Here is an 18,575-nt window from a genome sequence, read left to right as displayed (position 1 = left end):
ACACCCTGATCCCCAGACTGTCCGCGGGCCGGATTGAGAAGGCGATTGGGCGGCCCCCGGCCCCCGGGCCTTAGTTTGCCTACCCCTGATCTATCACCATCATTGGCATGCAATTCTTCCCAGTTCTGCCATTACTACCTCTGACTGTGGCTAGTGGCGGCCTTCCCCAGCTCTATGAGGAAGAGGCTCGCGCACCCTCAGTGCACCTTGAACTTGGACGTCAGGGTCGCAGTTCCTAGCATGGTTAGTAATTCTCAAGCAAGGTCCTGCGTCAGATAATGATATACTGGATGGCTGAAGGAGAGAGACATAGAGATGGTCTCCTCTGCTTGTTGCCATGGTTGTTGTCCCCACTATTGATGGCTTGCTGTACAAAGGAAGGTCGATGTGGCATGTTCCCTATGCACACCCCACAGCATCAGCATCAAGAGCATGGGGAAGCTTAGGGAAATGTGACAGATTGTTATTTCAAAGCCAGAGCTTCTTTGTTTGTTTACGACATTTCTATTTAACCGCAGGTGAAACAACAGCAGATAGAATCAGGATTCAAGGTGACCTTAACAGGTTGGAGAACTGGGACGAAACTAACGACATGAATTCCGACAAGGACAAAGGTAAGGTTCTGCAATTAGGCAGGAACACATGCAGGGTGGGGGACACCTGGCTTGACAGCAGTGCATGTGAAAAGAATCTAGGTGTCTCTACAATTCTAGATCAACTGCTGGCAGCCTTGTACTGGAGAGAGGCCTGTGCACCTGTTAATTCAAAGGTAGCCAATGTGGGGCCCTCCAGTTGTTAGAATCATAGAAGGGAACCTGAGGATCATCTAGTCTAACCCCCTACAATGCAGGAATATGCAGGTGCCCCATACGGGGATCAAACCTGCAACCTTGGCATTATCAGCACCACCCCCTAACAAACAGAGCTATCCTATGAGACTACAACTCCCATCAGCTCCAGCGCACATGGCCATTGGCTAGGGAGTCTGGCGGGCACTCCATTGACTACGCTCCTGTGCTAAATAAGCCCATACATAAAACAAAACACTTAAGAAGAATCACACAGGGGTTTGTTTTGCAGTCCTTGTGATTCTGTGGGGATGGCTTCTTCCTTCATTCTATAGATTTACAGATCTATACTGTAATGCAAACACCCGCAGTGAGTTCCAAAGGTCTGTGGGAAGGGGGAGTTACCTGCGAGCAGCCCCTGAGCCCACATTGCTGGCAATGAGGGAAGTCGCCTTCCTCAAGCTTTTGCCGTTCTCCTCGTGGCTCCTCGGCACTGAGCTGGCCCGCGTGGAGACCAGGAGGCGCTCGTGGTGGTCCTCGCTGCGGCTGCGCCTCAGCCGACTGGCAGAGTGCTTGCTCTTGGCATGGCACAGTTTGCTGATGAGGCTCTGGGAGACCACCTCGTCGAAGCGCTGTCGGTGTTTCCTGGGGATGAAGATCCTGGAGAACATGGCAAGGGAGAAGAGTTAGGAAAAGTGGCAGAGAAAGGGCAGGGCAGGTTCCAGGAATCCAGAGCCTTACAAACCCATCGCGGCAGAAGAAAACCCAGCATTTATAAGAGCACAGAGGGAGGTGAAGCAGAGTCCTCTGATCCTCAGCTGCTGCGTCCTGTTATTATCGGAATCAGATGCACATCTCGTCCTCCTGAATGCTGGATCTAAACACCTTGCAAAGAGAGGAACGAGCTTCTGAGCTCACTACAGCCATGTGCCGCTTGCAATTTGGTGCCTTTGGCTGGCTGGTGTATCACCAGCTACCCTTTTATTCTCCCAACATAGGAAGTGAGTCGGATCTGGCAGGTGAAATCTGCACACGGGTGACACGCTTGCCGTTTGCAAGCCAGCCCCAAAGTGTAGAGTATTTTTAAAGCTCAACTCACAGATGGTGTTTTCTCTTCACTACGGTCTGACAGCAAAATCACAATGAGCTCACCAGCCCCGCATCCCACCCTGCTGAAGGCATCTTTGCTGCGCTTGGCATTCAGGAACGCAAACGCCCACGCCAAGCCTACCCACGCAGGCAGAGCAGCTGAGGACGCTTTGGTCTTTTGGCAGGGCTACTCGGCAGCTACCAGGATGCCCAACATATTGGAACAAAGTCGCTGCCAGGTGGAATCGAGCGTGGGTTTTAATTTCCCATGACCTCTGCAGGGGCATACAGGTTGAGATGGACCTCACCTGAGGCTAAAGGTGTGTGTGCAGAGGTGGACTCAGTGGAAGACTGATGGCATTGCTGTGAGATAAGGTTTAATTTATGCCAATATACAAGATGAGCATAGGATGAAAGGATGCAGGGGTGGACTACATGACCCTTGGAGTCCTTTCCAGCTCAGCAACCCTACGATTAACACTCCGACGGGGCCTATTCCCCACTTGGTGGGGGGGGGAGGTAATCACAGGGCTGTTGAAGGGACCCCAAGAGCACACATTGGGCAAAAGATTCCTGCACTGCAGCGGGTTGGACTAGATGACCCTCATGGTCCCTTCAACTCTACAATTCTAAGGCATCCACCTAACCCCAGTCCTACAATATTTTTCACTGACTGCTTTGTATGCAATTGGGCTATCCCCCCCTCCACATGTGGCAGAGGTTGCAGGGCATGTGGGGCACCAGCTGGCAGACCGCCTGAGGGGCTCCTGCCACTTGAGGCACCAGCCCCACCCTGCCTAATGGCTAGGCAAGTTCTTCTCACCACAGGCGTTCTTTGCATCGCAAATGGCTTTGCCTGAGGGGGGTCACCACCGTCCTCCCCTTTCCCCTTCTTGCTCCAGAGATGAGAAGGCCTTGCACCTTTCTCCTCCTCTAGCCTTCTTGGTTCTCCCTGCCTTTCCCTTCTGTCTCCAGTGCCTGAAGCCCAGGCAGGCAGCCTCCCCTCCCTCTCCCCCTTCTCCTGCCTCTTTCACAGAGCTGCCTGTTTCCCATGGAGGTGACGCCACTGCAGCTTCTCTGAGGAAGAGGGCTCCCAAAAGCACCAATTAATTGGCCTCAAATTACATCCTGTGATCAGGGGGAGAAACTTCACACAGCAAAAGTATTAACAGCAGCAGCGGGAACAGCAGCTATTCTAGAGAAGGCAACACGTACTAATAGTTCACCCTTCGCAGAGTTACCACTCCTGGCTGCCCTTAACAGTGCCCAGAATAATTTCAGGTGGGAAAAAAAATATGCTTGGAAGGAATTGTATGTATGCAGCCGATTGATTTTGTTGCTAGGCTTAGCTGGACAGAAGGCCTGCCCCGGGGGGCTGCTGGATCTTGCGGCCCCTTCCTCCACCCTACCGGTACAAAGTGTGTTGCTCAGGGCACGGACCAGTGATATATTTCCCTGGGTTTGAAAACTTAAGATGAGCCTGTCATTCAGTCCAGCATCCTGTTCTGATAGTGGCCAACTTGATGCCTCTTCTGAGAAACCCACAAGCAGCGCCCAGGTAGACGCCAATAACCTTTTCCTCCATGAATTTGTCTGATCCACCTTGAAAGCCCTCCATGTGAGTCCCATCACTGCTTCCTGTGGCAGTGAGTACCACAGTTTAACTATACAGTCTCTCACTTGAATCCCTCTCCCACTGAGGCAAAAAGGAAATTGAATGAAAATAAGGCCGGTGGCCGGGGAGGAGGGTTGTGGATGGGAGGCAGCAGAGGGGAGGAGGGGAGGAGAAGGAGGAGGGGAATGGTGACCAGTGCGCTGCTTGTGGGCCTAGATCTGCTGCCACTCCCAATGGCCTCGAGGCTGCTGCCCAGAGGCAATTGCTCCACCTTGCCTCAAGGGAGGGCCGGCCCAGCCCTCTCCTGATTTGTAGTCAAGTGATGGGCCCAGAATGGCACAAAATCAGAGAGAAGTAGCGGAGGGTGGGATATTTCTATCTGCTTTCTCTGCACCATGCACCTCTACCATGTCTCTATTTTCTTGCCTTTTTTCTAAACTAGGAAGCCCCAGAGGCTGCAACCTTTCCTCATCTTGGGACTAGTCCTAGCCCTTTGATCATTCTGCACAGGTATCGTGCAGTTACGTTTTTGCACAAGAGGGAAGGGCAGGCAGCTGCTCAGGGCCTGGCCTTGGATAACAACCCCTTGAACTTGTTTCAGCTGCTGGGGAGGTTTAAATAGCCGAATAAATGGGCTGAGTCAAAGAGACACTCACATCCATGTCAACGGGGACTGTGCAGAAGACCCTCCTGGTAGACTTTGATCTGTCATCTACCAGTCCCCAAACCTCCTGCCTGATGTGGCTCTTCATTTTTCTTCATTCTGGGTCACCTGTTGACAACTCAGTGAGAGCTGGTGGACAGGAGAGGGATGAGTGGGTTATCATTGCAAAAGCAGCTAAAGTGCACCTTGGACCTATCAGCTCCACAGGAAGACACATCTCCGGGTAGATTAAATACATCGCACTGGATTACTCTCGGTTTATAGCGTATAAACCCAGCCAGGCTGCCAGATTGGGAGGGATGGGAGGAGGGATGAAATGCCATAGCCTCAGGGGACTGCGTTAGCTTGAAACTAAGGACCAATTTACCCAGTTATAGCTGCCGCAAATTGCTGGACTTGGCCTGGCGGCCAATCTTGCCAATATCTCTGATGCATCCTGAGATCCTTGAGGCCCATGTCTCCTGCTGGGAAAGGCTCCAAGGACTGTGTAGAGAGCATCAGAAGGCTGGAGTGGGGAAAGGGATTTTTTTAAGAGCAGAGAATGGCATGGTAGAGGCAGCATCGCTCTTCACAAACACAGGAATCCGCCTTACACCAAGTTAGACTATGGTCGCCTTCACGCCATACATTGAAAGCCATATCATACCACTTTGAATAGTCATGCCTTCCCCCAAAGAATTCTGGGAACTGTAGTTTGCAAAGAGTTTGCTGAGAGTTGTTGGAAGGCCCTTATTCCCCTTACAGAGCTTCGGCTCTCAGAGTTCCCTGGGAAGAGGCACTGATTGCTAAATCACTCTAGGAACTGTACCCCTGTGAGGTTCTCCTAACAAGTCTCAGAACACTACACTTCCCAGGATTCTTTGGGAGAAGCCAGGGCTGTTTAAAGTGATATCAATGCTTTAAATGCATGGTGCAAATGTGGCCAAATTGGTCCATCTAGCTCGGTATTGCCTACACTGACTGGCAGAGGCTCCCTGTGGGCTTCAGATGAGGACATTCCGCAGTCCTATCCAGAGACGCTGGTCCTGGAATCTGAGGCCTTCTGCATGCATAGCAGATGCTCTACCAATGAGCTGCAACCCTTCCTGTAGGAATGCAAGAAGCTGCCTTCCAGAGTCAGACCACTAGTTTATCAAGCTCAGTGTTATCTATTTTAACTGGAAACGGCTCTCTAAGGTTTCAGGCAGGGAACATGCCCAGCACTGCCAGCAGACGCCATTGAGGGCAGAACAGAAATTGGTCAAGTGAATACAATTGGTCTTAGCGCACATTGTTTTGGGTGGTGGCTTCTTTTTAAGTCTGCATTCAAAGCATTGCATCTCATTGATTGCATTTATACCCCACCTTTTCTCCAAGGAGCTTAAGGTGGTGTACATAGGTCTCTTCCCCCCCCCTCCCCATCATCATTTAATCCCCACAACAACCCTGTGAGATAGGTCAGGCTGAGAGGCAGGGACTGGCCCAAGGTCACTCAGTGAGCTTCATGTCTGAGTTGGGATTTGAACCCTGGTCTCCCAGGTCCTGGTACAACACTCTAAACATTACACCACAGCAGCTCACATGCAAAATTGATTGTTCTGTTTTGAAGTTTCCTTTGCACTGAAATGAACGTAGGTTGCATAAATAGTTACATAACTCACCATTAAGTAGTGAGCAGTGATAGGAATAACATGGAATTTGGCAGAAACTGAACTGCATTGGAACAAAAACATAGGACAGGGTGGAAATTATTGTTTTTTTACATCACTCCCCAGGAGTAGCCTTTGATATTGTTGTGACAACTCTGGGAAATGTTTTTGGCTGGCAACAGATGACAGCTCCATGCTCCCCCCTCCCCCACTATCACTACAGCTTTTTATGACGGGTTTAGTAGGGCAACCTCCTGTCTGCATTAATCCCCTCCGTGCATACCCCCTGCTGCCATCTGCCTGGCTTGCCATCGCTTCACATGGCCCAGGGCAGGAAGCCAGAAGAGGGGAAGGGAGGAGAGAGGAGAGAGGCCTCCGATGCTCTGCCAGGTATTTGGGTGACCTTCCCTATTAATAGGCAGAAACTCAGTCCCTGGGGTGCTATCACTAGACTGACAGCTTGGTGGACTCCACAGTCGGCTGGGATGCATCGGAGAGGGGTGGGACCTGCTGCAATGCACCTTTTGGTAACCAGAGAAGATCCTGCCTTCCCTGCTTGGGGAATGTAATACACACTGATCAAGTGGCTTTTGTCCTTCCTCCTCTTCCGAAGGGTGACTCTGCCAGAGGAACAGCCAAGAGGGATGGGAAGAGATGGCACTGAAGAGGCAAAGCACAAAGGGCTAGCAAGGAACCTTCTGTCCCCAACTCCTATCTTCTAAGCAGGCTTTCATAGGATCCTAGAGCTGGAAGGGACCCAGTGGATCATCTATTCCACCCCCACCCCTGCAATGCAAGGGTCTTTTGCAAAGTGAAAACAGCAAGCTTTTTGCTCTAGCTCAACCTTGTCACTTTCTGGCTGGCACTGTCCCCAGGGGACCTTCTGGCCACATGCCATGTGGGCCACTGCACACTCCTTGCCAAAGCCAATGCAAAATTTCTTCAAAGGGGACAGAGCCGGCCGGTCCTACCATGCAGCAGGGGGGAGCAGGGTGCTTCAGGTGCAGGCAGAATTTAGGGAGAGGGATGAGTAGAGGAGCTGGTGTCCAAGAGATGCAGCTTTTTAAAGTTGGCCCTCAAAGGGATGGAGGGTAAGGCAATCTCTTGGGCTGGCCCTGAAGGGGAGTTCCAAAGGAAGAGTGATGCTCCTCAGGAGAGACTGATCAGGCCTTGTTTTGATAGTTGGGAGTGTAAAGCTCCTCCTTCTCCCCAAGCTCTGGGAGCAAACTCTCCTCACTCCAAAGTGGGGGCTCAGCTGACATTTGCAATCTTCAAAGCCCAGTCAATCGCATTGGTTGACTTGCTGTCAGTTCTGAGTTTTCCAATTCTAGCAGACTTTGAAATAATGGATCAGATTTTGGCTCCCCGCAGTGCTGATGCAAATGGAGGAAAGAAGCTCTGTGGATCAAACAGTGGCTCCTATGATCTGACACACACACATAACAAAAAAAAAATTCTTTTTTTTACAAAACTGCAAAAGCCCTTCCTTAGCTTGCTCAAGTCTTCTGCAGCAGCTAGAGCAGCTTTCCACAACCTGGTGCCCTCCAAATATTTTATGCTACAAATCCCATCAGCCTCAGCCAGCCTAATCACAGAGGTACAACCTAGAGTCCAAAACATCTAAAGGACACTGGGTTGACAAAAGCGTCATCTCTCTTGATGAATGCAAAGAAAAGTGGACTCTTTATTACTGTGTTTGCAATTGTTCAAGATAAAACCTATTTTTGGGGAGGAACTACTTTTGACATTTTAATGGACATTTATTGTTTGTTTACAGATAGTTGCCTTGGTGATATTATCTTGTGTTGATTGCAATAGTAATTGCATCACCACCCTGTTCATTGTTTTATTGTTTTGGCTCCCACCTGTCTGTCCATTCTCAAAAGCAAGGGCTGGCGGTCTGGTTGGATGGGCTCCTTCGCCCACTTGCTTGCTTACGCCAAGGCCGCCTCAGCTCCTGGCAACCAGCACCCCCTGGCAAGCCCCAGAGGCACTATTTGCCTGTGGAGCTTGTATTCAGTGTTGCAACAAACAGCTATGCAAGCCTTTGTGAGGCAGAGATGTGAGAGGGCATCAGAGGAGGGAGGGAAGTAAAGAGGGATAGATACCAGTATTGCCTGCAGCACCCCTGACCATCATTCAAGGCACCTTAGGGTGCCACGGCACACTGGTTGGAAACCACTGCCATAATGAGAAGCCCACAAGGAATACCCGAACACAAGAGCATTCTCCCCTCCTGTGGTTTCCAGCAGCTGGCACTACAGTGGTGCCTCGCAAGACGAAATTAATCCGTTCCGCAAGTCTCTTCGTCTTGCGGTTTTTTCATCTTGCAAAGCACGGCTATTAGTGGCTTAGCGGCTATTAGCGGCTTAGCGGCTATTAACAGCTTAGCGGCTTAGCAGCTTTAAGAAAAAGGAAACAAACTCGCAAGAACTCGCAAGACATTTCGTCTTGCGAAGCGAGCCCATAGGGAAATTCGTCTTGCGGAACGACTCAAAAAACGGAAAACTCTTTCGTCTAGCGAGTTTTTCGTCTTGCGAGGCATTCGTCTTGTGGGGCACCACTGTACAGCCTCAGTGTGGTTAGTCTGACAAACAAGAGTCCCCATAAGATCCTCCCATGTCAACAGGGCATGAGGCTGGATGCTCAGGGCACTTCCCCCCAGGTCTGAGAAACCAAATGGCTCCCACAGTACTTCACTGGTTCAGCTGAGCAGGGAGTGCTCCAGGTGGGTGGCAGGAGGGGCTCAGAATGAAGGAGTCTTCAGGCCAGCAGGTTGGCCCTATAAGAATCCAAAATTATCCACGTGGAATCAGATTGCCTGGGAGAGATGGAAAGGGCTCAGTCTGCTCTCAGCCCTTGTTGGAGCAAGTGGCTCCCTTAGCTCTCCTTGGTCCTGAAACTCCTACCTTCCGCTATGAACTCTAGCACCAGACCAGCAAGCAGTGAAGAGTCCTGGGGAAGAAATGCATTGGAAGGCTGGTCTGAGGTGGTTCTTGCTGACTGAAGTGCAGGACAAAATGCCCCACCCACCCCCTTCAGACAGCCCATGTACAGAAATGAAGTGGATTGGCCCCTGAATCCGTACTTCAACAGCATCCTCCAGGGATTGCACAGCAAGCAAAGCTCTGTCCAGCATCAGCCTCCCCAGGCACCTGCCTCCCTCTGCCTAATGACAGAGCTGGCTCTGGTTCCCAGTCATGACTCAGGACTTGAGACTATTGCCCCTTGCCAGGCCTATGCAGAGAGGCTTACCCAAATCCCATTTGTTTTATGGGTTAGGGTTATTTATCCAGCAAGCCTCACTGATGGGTGCAACATTTTAATACTGTCACATTTTTAGCAGTTTCTGCTAAAACAAAACATCCAAGCACAGAAGAAGGAGAATAAATTGATTGTTTTTCAGCTACTGCTAAAACAAACTCTACAGCGTTTTCTTCTGTAGTGGAGTATGGTGTCCCTGATGGGAAGAGATTTAATCTTTGCCAGAGACACAATGCAGCTCAGTTCTAGAAACACATGTTCCCCTGCAACCTCCAGGCAAGAGGGAAAGAAAGTAGCTCGACAAAAGAGGAGGCTGTCTAAAATATGCGACCTGCTGCCCTTGCTAGCCACTGTTGGAAAAGCAACCAAAGTAATAGTGGCAAATCAAAGCCTTCATCATACTGCATTGCAGAAAGGGAATATGCGAAAGCAATAAAATCCGCTTGAAGAGCCTTTTGGAAAAGGGAAGCTTAAACATATAACTCATTATGAAAGGTCTCTTGGGAGATGAATACAGATACTCTTAAATTAAGTGTAGCCAAAAAGAACTTTTTAAAGAAAATCTATTGGATGCTGAAACCACAGTCCAAAACCATTGTGGTTTGTTGTGTGAAACTGCAGTGCAAGGGTTCCTTCTGGTCCCTTAACTGAGGTTTACCTTTCCAGGTACTGAAAGAATTGCTCGACATCAGTACCAATTTTGGAAGTCGGAGTCGGTACCCTGAGTTGTTGTTGTATAAAACCACAATTCTGCTGAGAAGAAGCTGGGTTTTATACATCCAACCATGTCAAGCAAGGGTAAGGAAACAGTGGAGATACAAACCAGAAGGACCCATTTGAGGTTATTAGTTTGAAGACCAGATTTTGAGTCCATAGTGTGTGTGCAGTCCAGTGTGGTGTAGCGGTTAGAGTCAGGCTAGGACCTAGGAGACCAAGGTTCGAATCCCCACTTGGCCATGAGGCTTACTGGGCGACCTCATCTGCCTCAGAGGGCTGTTGTGGGGATTAAATGGGGGGGGACACCACATATACCAGCTTGAGCTCTTGGGAGGAAGAAGGTGGGATATAAATGCAATATATATGAAATGAAATGAATGAAAAACCAAAATGGAAAGTCCAGGAGGTACAGCTTAGGCTGACCTGGTGCCCTTCAGATGTTCTGTACTACAGCTCTCACCAGCCCCAGCCAGCAACTTGGAAGGCACAAAGTTGGTGAAGGCTGATCTAAAGCAACAGCAGGCAGAGAAATACCACACTGTCCCTCAAACCCATTCCAATTGCAAGAAGAGAAGAGCTCAGGGACAAGGACAACCCAATAACCCTTTTCTGCATTGCAGGACCCTTTCCCTTCAATTCATGGCAGCCCATAAAGACTGACTGCTGGCTCAGATCCTTATACTTTATGAAGATAAGAAGCAGCCTCATTCATATCCAGATCAGCTACTGGGGATGTTTCCTCAATCAGAGATGCTACAGATAAACCCCAAGACTTTTGGGGAGCAAATTAAGTAGAGGCCTGAATCTTTTACTGTGCCCTGCACGTTTCTGGGTAAGAAATACATTTGGGGGGAGGGGGATGAGCAGCAGGAGTGATCTGAGTCACTAGGTAAGGTATTAATTTGAGGGAATAATTTAAGATGACCTAATTTAGAGATGATTTGGGAGGGTAATGAACAGTGGTACTTGGAGGGGAACTGAACTGATCTGCAAACCTCAGAGGCTGCCATGTACCAAGCCGAACCATTGATCCATCTAGCTCAGTATTACCTACACTGACTGGCAGCAGCTCTCCAGAGTTTCAGGCAAAGGACATTCCCAGCCCTACTTAGAGATGCCATCAGGGATTGAACTTGGGACCTTCTATAGGCAAATCAGGCACCCCGCCACTGACCTATTTGCAGCAGGATCTTTGGGGAAATTAATGGGGGTATACAAATGAAAGAGGAATTGGGGTGAGGTATTCTGGGCTGGGCTGCAAATTAAATAAAGGATTGATTTGGAATTTATCTGAAGGGGAAATCGGTTAATTTACCTTCTGTGGCATTCTAGATCCACATCTGTTCATATGAACTGGGATGGGCAGATTTCATACAAATATGCATCTCTGGTCCCATGCCCCAAATCTTTTAGGCCCCTAGCAACATCCCCGAATGCAGAATCTTCACCCCAGACCTATGCCCATTCCCCATGCTATAAATCTCTGTAATGCTGTGACTATAAGCAAAGCAGTTTGGCTGTCTGACAAACTCACCAAAAAAATTGCAAATACTTCAGTGAACTAATTACTGATTTTGCAGCATACTGTGCTTGTCATGCTCACCCTGAAATGGTGACCCAAAATAGGCAAGACTGACTGTTATATTTATAGAGGACTGGCCAAAGTAGGTAAAAGAGAACGCAAGCGTTTGAGTTTCACATAATTCTTCATTGGGGATGTAGCAGTCTTTCAAGTACACACAGAGCACTGGTGAGTTTCACAAGTGACTGGAAAACAGTTGCCTTGCTAGGTCTGATAATGGCAAAAGCTGGAAAACCTGAATTGATAGCAGGCTGCTTGCAAAGCTAGCCTTAAAAGTGCAAAAAAGTGCAAATGTTTTCCAGTAGCTTGGAACTCACCAAGCTGACTCTAGTGAGTTCACTTTCCATTCCACCAAGGGAAGAATTCTTTGAAGACTGAAAGCTTGCACACCTCTACCCTTATCTGCCCATTTCAGTTTTTCCAAGGTTTCTTATTTTTCCAGCTTGCCACTTTTCTTCACGAGTGTGATTTTAAAAAGTCCTCATCAGAATTCATCAACATTACAGGACATGTTTCTCCTAAATATATACATTTTGCATGTAATTTGCACATTTTTGCAAACTCATTTAGTGGATTTTTGGTACGTTATTTTCACATATACGCACACTTTCCCCCCAACGTATAAATTTTCTTATGCATTTTTTGTGGGGGGGGGGGAGAACCCAGCTTTTGCAATCCAAATATCAACCAATAGATGTGTTTCTATCTGCATGTTGGTTCCCCAACTGAAAATCAGGTAAGGTTCACACTACAATGCAAACTGAGAAGAACTGAATTTCTCCACCCATATCAGCCTGAGCTGGTTCAAATATTTTGCCTTTACTCCCTGCCTCTTCAGATTGTAGTAACAGAGGGGATTGGGTGTCTGACTGCAATGTGTCTAGATCAGTGGTAGAGCATCTGCTTTGCATGCAGAAGTTTCCAGGGTTCAATCTCCAGTGGCATCTATAGATACAGCTGGGGGGGGGTGGAAGTCCTTGCCTGAAACCCTGGAGAACCACTGCTGCGAGTCAGTGTAGACAACACTAAGCTAGATGGACTGTTGGTCTATGTGAGCTGTGCCAGTGTAATGCATGCACCCAGAAAGAACCTATTCCCACATTAGTGGGGGACCAAGAAGCTTTAGGATCACGGGTCCAGAATCACTATTTTAAAAGAACCCTTTCCCAAAAAGTGTAGCACCCAGCTTCTCTGCAACCCCCCTGCAGATTTAATAGCAGTCCAAAGTCATCTCTAGCTTTGAGCATCAGCAGTCTCCATCATCAAGATTACCCACCAGCAGCCCTTAACTGCCCCATCTTGCCACAACATCTGGTCACCCCCGCTGACCTTGGTGTGTGACAGTAACCCCATGGTGTCCAGGCCACCGTTTCCCTGGTAACGAGAGCCCGGAAATCCCTTTTTGTCATGAAACGCTTTGGACGGGAGGACTCTCATGTGTCTACCGGACTGCAGCAGAATTGTAAGTCTAAAATAAAAAGTTTGTCTCTCTCTCTCTCTCCCTCTCCCTCTTTAACCGGGTCACATCTGCAAAAGCCCGTTGTTTTCTTTGCTTCCTTTTCTCCTTGCTCCTAGAGGATGCCAGCAAACCTTTGCAGATGCAGTGTGCTACAATTCATTGCAGAATTAAGTGGTTTGAGTAAAAAATCATAAAGGCATTCTCTCTCTCTCTCTCTCTCTCTCTCTCACACACACACACACACACACACACACACACACACACAGAGCCTTCTGAGTCCAAGAAAAGACCAATTTGCCACTTACCCAAGACAGCTCATCTTCCGATTCTGTCGTTCTTCTCTCGCATCCTTGAACGGGAGACTAAAAATGTGCACTTTTCCAGTGTGTGCAAACCATATGGCAGTGTTGGGGGGGGGGGTTGGAGAGACACACAAACAGGAGAAGCACGTGCTCAGCCCCTCGCCTCCCCGCCCCAGCCAAACGGATAAAGAAAATGTCAGCAAATTAAAATCAGATAGAGCTTAATTCTGGATAAATAGGTTGGAAATCCATGGGAGCCAGAAAAAAAGAATAAAACAAATAAATAAGCAAACAAATAATAATGATTAAAGGGGAGGGGGGGACGAGTCTAGTGGAGAATGTGGGGGGGGGCAGATGCAGGGGGTCGTTGATCCAGCCAGAGGATTTAGCATGTGTCGGATGTAGGGAGTCAGGGAGGATGCTACAAGCAAAATGCTATGCAAGGAAGATATCAATCACTCCTGCGAAAGAGGAGGGTAGTGTACTGTATATAACACAAGAGGCTGTCCGGAAGAGTAGCAGTTCTCCCACCCTGCTCCCCTTGGTGGTGGAAATCAGCAATGAAGGAAGATCCAGTCAGGCAGCTACAGAAGGTTCTTGTCTCTCCTTGGAATGTCAGAGATGCATTGCTGGGCATGGGAGACTACGGCCGCAGTCAAGGGTGCGCATGGAGGGAGATGGGGAATTATTAACTATCTCACACCACACATGCATTAACACACACACACACACAGGCACTCTCCCTCCCCCAAAGCAAAAGCAGCAGGAAAGTTGTCTCAATCCCACAGCACAAGTGGCAGAGCTGAGCATGATATCAGAGCCCAACCCTGGAATCCACTCTGCGTGGTGTCAGTGCTCAGCCCTGGAAGGTTCCAAGAGAGAACAATAGCAGCAAAGTCTCTGCCACGGTCTCATTGTCTGACCTTGAGCAAGGTTCTCTCTCTTGCTCGCTCTCTTTTCGACTCAGTTTTCCCATATGGGTAATGGGGCCACAGAGGCCCACCTCATAGGGCATTTCTGAGAGCTCTAAAGCTTTTAAAGCAGTACTTTTTAAATAAAAAAGCAACATAGTAAAGATAATTGCAGTTTTCTGTTTTCCAACCCCCCCACCCTCCCAATCCATTTTTCCTTTTGTGTTGTGTCTTTTAGTTTCTACACATGAGGGCAGGGGACTGTCTTATCATTGACTTTTGTAAGCCGCTTTGGGAGTTGTTTCCGGATGAACAGCAAGAGAAAAATATTGTAAATAGATAAATGATATTAATAATGTGTCAAAGAAGGTAAAATTATGGCATTGGCACTCTCACAAAGCAAGAGGCAACAAGATTCTCTGACCCACAAAGTACCTGAGTATGGACTTTATTAGAAACTGCCCAGAAACCTAGAAATTCTTTTTTTAAAAATCAAGATGGATAGAGGATGTTAGAAAGAAGCCAGATTTTCAGTTGGAAATATAAAGCCCATTTCTGAGCACCGCAGTTTAAGAAGGATGTTGACAAGCTGGGATATGTGCAGAGGAGGGTGCCCAAGACGATCAAGGATCTGGAAACAAAGGCTGCTGATCTACAGTTGAGGGAGTTGGGTCCGTTTAGCCTGGAGAAGAGAAGGCTTAGAGGCGATGTGATAGTCACCTTCAAATATGAAAAGATGGAGCATGTTTGTTTTCTGCCGCTCCAGAGGGTAGAACCCAAACCAAATGACCAGGAAGGAGATTCCAATTAAACATTAGGAAGACTTTTCTGATGGTAAGAGCTGGTCGACAGTGGAATGGACTCCCTGAGAAGGTGGTGGACTCTCCTTCACTGGAGGTTTTTAAGCAGAGGTTAGATGGTCATCTGCCAGAGCTTCCTGAGCTGCGATTCCTGCATTGCAGGGGGTTGATGGGACCTTTGGTTCCCTTCTAGGATTCTAGATTTCAGTGTTGCTAGCTTAGACTAATGGAGAGGAGAATGTTGCCCAGATGAAGTCGCCTTCCCAGCCTGCACTATGTCTTCCCCTCTCGTATCCCCGGGGATTATTCCGCAGTGGGGCACTGTCTGCACGTGAGGCTCATAGCAGGGATTAGAGACCTTGGGAGCTCCTGGTCATTAAGCAATCAGGCCTCCATCTGGCCCTGTTTTCCCAACTCCTGTTTGTAATCTGTGGAACCAGGAGAAATTGCAATATCCAGGAGAAAAACTCACAAAGGGTTAGGCATAGTGGGATGCCAACTAACCACACAGCCTGAGCTTAAGACAAACCTGATTCCATTTGCCAACATTCTTCCCAGTCTCTTGAGCACAATCCTGGATATTACGGCATCTCAAACCTGCCACATTCTGTTCTCTGTTTCCCACCCCCAGCAATGTTATCTGGGCTTAACTGAATAATTGCAACTTTAAAAATAATAGAATTAACCAGTCCAAATGCCATCATCCCACAGTCCCAAAGAGAGGGGTGGGAGTGCTTACGTGCAGAGTACGCAGGTAGGAATCGGGAAGAAATTTGGTTTGGTTCACCATTTAATGCCAACACACCTAATATGTGAACTGAAATACAGTGATCCTTTTGACCTTTGCATTTGCTCTGAATTCAGCGATGCAGTTCTCCAACCAAACGGTGTGGGCAAGTATGTGTGGGCAAAAGATTCATATATACTGGTGAATTGGACATGCAAAAATGTGTGATGTTAGGGGAAATTCCTTGCAAAAATGTCCACATTAGGCAAAATTCCATGCAGAAATTTGTATGTTCAGGAGAAAAGCACCCTCAAAATTCTATGGGGACTTCCTTTATCTAAAAAAAAATGTAAGCTGGCGCAAGAAAGTGGCAGACTGAGCTGAAAACTGGAAAACAGAGAAACTGAGAGATCCTGGAATTGGCAGATTCACCCATCCTGGCAGGCAGGAAGAGATGGAAGAGGATAACAGGGGCAAAGCAGGCCCAGTGGCGTAGCGTGGGTTGTCAGCACCCGGGGCAAGACAAGTAATTTGCGCCCCCTAACCCATGGATTTTAGCAGGGGGCAGAGAGCTGCGAGTGCGAGCGAGCGCCCCCCCAGATGTTGCGCCCGGTGCGGCCGGCCCCCCCTGCACCCCCCACGCTACGCCACTGAGCAGGCCAGCAGGAAGATAAGATGAGCCCTGCAGCTGGATCAAACCATCAAGTCCAGCATCCTTTTCTCACAGTGCCCAACCAGATGCCTGTGAAAAGTTCCCAAGCAATAAAAAGGTAAAGGACCCCTGACAGTTAAGTCGCGAACGACTCTGGGGTTGCGGTGCTCATCTCGCTTTACTGGCCGAGGGAGCCAATGTTTGTCTGGGTCATGTACCCAAGCACAAAATGCAACCAGTTTCCAGCATCTGGCATTCAGAAGCATCACTGCCTCTGACATTGGAGGCACTGGCGGAGGAAGAGGGGTGCGGGGGGAGTGCACCGCCCCTGGCAGCGTGATCCCGATAGGGTGCCATGGCGGCTGCTCCCTCGCCCGCCCTGGGCGCCACGGACCTGGTGGTGGCGTGCCCCGCCCCCAGGACGTGCGCCAGCCCCGCCCCTCCTGCTCTCCGAATGAAGCTCCGCCACTGGTTTGAGGTACAGCACAGCCATCAGGGATAGCCATTGAAGAAATCAGGTGTGCTGGGGCACTCAGAGCCCTTTGTGCCACTCATCTCACATGCCTATGCTGCATGAAGGTTATCAACAAGGGCAGGGAGGATAGCATAGAAAAGGTGTCCAAAACACAGTACCTGATATTGTCTATAAGGAGGTGGTGCGAGTCCTTGGTGAGGATCATGGGGAGGGCGTAAGCTAAGTAATCAACCTTCCTCTCAGCTGCATATTGCTTTAAGATGGTGAACATCTTCTCTTTCACCTCTGGTTGGTCACCCAGGATCTCTTGCACCTGCACAAAGGACAGAGCAAAGGGGGGAATGGTGGAGGTTGCAATTTAAATTTGTTATGTGAGATCGTAAACCACTTTGCTGTTGTTTTTGGAAAAATGAAACTGTGGTGTTTTTTACACAAAAATAGAGAGATAAACATTCCACCCACCACCTCCAAAAGGCCTCCAGACCTAGAAACAACAAACTTTTCAAGGTAGCAAATTCCTTTCCTCTGCATTCTTGTTTTAGGTACCTGGAGTCTTTATTGCTAGTGTTATCCTCTATGGACAAAACAGGACCTGTCAGGGTGACTATGACAGGCCTAGAATGCTTTGCTATAGAGGCTCCAAGTTAAAAAGGGAGAGAAAGCAGAAAGGCAATCCCAGCCCATTATGGGGAGATGGGGTATTGGGCTTTTGACCACCCAATCTGTTTTTTTCAGGCTGAGAATAAAAAGTTTATAAGGTCACCCTTGGGTCAACTGCATAGCGAGGGGTCTGCTCCAATGATGGCTGCAATATGGTGGGCAAATTCTGGTGCTCACCAGAAGAGGGCAGCAGAGAACCCTCAAAGCATTTTAAAAACAAAACTCCACAATGCGCACCCCACATGATCCCGACTCCAGTACCAGGTGTGCCCTTTTTTAGTCTACAATAATTGCAGATCGTTATCACCTTCCCCGGGCCAGGACATCTCCCCAAACTCTACTCCTCATTTCCCCTGTTCTGCACTCTCATCAGAGGCTAGAATGTGCTCCTGAATTACAGTCATGTCTTTTGAGTGCCTGAATAGAGGATGGATAGATATATATTTGGTATTTGTATGGCTGGGACAACATGCAATGAGCATGTGCAAAAGGAAGGGTTGCTCCACCCACTGTGGCCTCTGGCTCCACCCACCATTGGCAAATGCCAGCCCGGAAGTTTGCCCACAGAGGCATGGGGCCCTCAGGCTGAAAAGGACTCCCTTCTTTTGCTTTAACAGAAGGTGCAAGCTGACCTCTCTCATCCCTCTTGTTGGGTCCCTTTTAGAGAGCTAGTGGAACCTTTCCTGGTATGGAGCCTATTCTGCCCCCACAGGGTTCAGTTATATAGTAATAGCAAATCTGTGTACAATGGTACCTCGGGTTAAGTACTTAATTCATTCTGGAGGTCCGTTCTTAACCTGAAACTGTTCTTAACCTGAAGCACCACTTTAGCTAATGGGGCCTCCTGCTGCTGCTGCTGCACCGCCGGAGCACGATTTCTGTTCTCATCCTGAAGCAAAGTTCTTAACCCGAGGTACTATTTCTGGGTGTAACCTGAAGCGTCTGTAACCCGAGGTACCACTGTATTAGTATTAGGTAAAAGGAATAACAATGCTGCCCCTTTAAGAAAAGATTGCACCTTTCCCCCTTTTTAGACCCCAAGGCAGGTTGGGAAATGTAGGCACAGAAATAGCCTACTTTCTATTGGCTCTGTCAGAGAGCGGGCAAATACCTCCTTTCTATTGGCTCTGGCCAGAGTGGGAAGAAACCTCCCTTCCTTCTAGGGGCAGTCTAGTTATGGCAAACCCAAGAAGAAGGGTGAACCCATCCTTACAGAGCTCCACAGAGAACTTCATAAAAAGT

The 18,575-nt window shown here is 48.6% G+C and overlaps 2 protein-coding genes across 6 annotated transcripts in view; one reads left to right on the top strand and one right to left on the bottom strand.

Moving 5' to 3' along the window:
• GRID2IP (Grid2 interacting protein) overlaps positions 1-18,575 on the bottom strand; it is a 61,242-nt gene that overhangs the window by 31,762 nt on the left and 10,905 nt on the right. For 3 of the 5 annotated variants that reach the window (XM_083473952.1, XM_083473951.1, XM_083473950.1), the window contains 2 exons: positions 16,832-16,986; positions 1,194-1,448 (listed from right to left, as the gene is read on the bottom strand). In XM_083473952.1, the coding sequence (XP_083330078.1) occupies positions 1,194-1,448; positions 16,832-16,986 (410 nt within the window). Of the gene's footprint in view, positions 1-1,193; positions 1,852-13,111; positions 13,836-16,831; positions 16,987-18,575 lie in introns of those variants that run through there. The other 2 variants (XM_083473953.1, XR_014518884.1) reach the window with 2 other exon arrangements.
• ZDHHC4 (zDHHC palmitoyltransferase 4) overlaps positions 12,776-18,575 on the top strand; it is a 34,239-nt gene continuing 28,439 nt past the window's right edge. The window contains exon 1 of the mRNA XM_083473996.1: positions 12,776-12,809. Coding sequence (XP_083330122.1) covers positions 12,783-12,809 — 27 coding nt within the window. The 5' untranslated portion in view covers positions 12,776-12,782. The remainder of the gene's footprint in view (positions 12,810-18,575) is intronic.

Source organism: Podarcis liolepis, assembly GCF_965112155.1.
Source record: "Podarcis liolepis genome assembly, chromosome: 14".
NCBI lineage: Eukaryota > Metazoa > Chordata > Lepidosauria > Squamata > Lacertidae > Podarcis > Podarcis liolepis.
The sequence above is the reverse complement of the archived record's forward strand: the minus strand, read 5'-3'. Positions and strand labels throughout refer to the sequence as shown.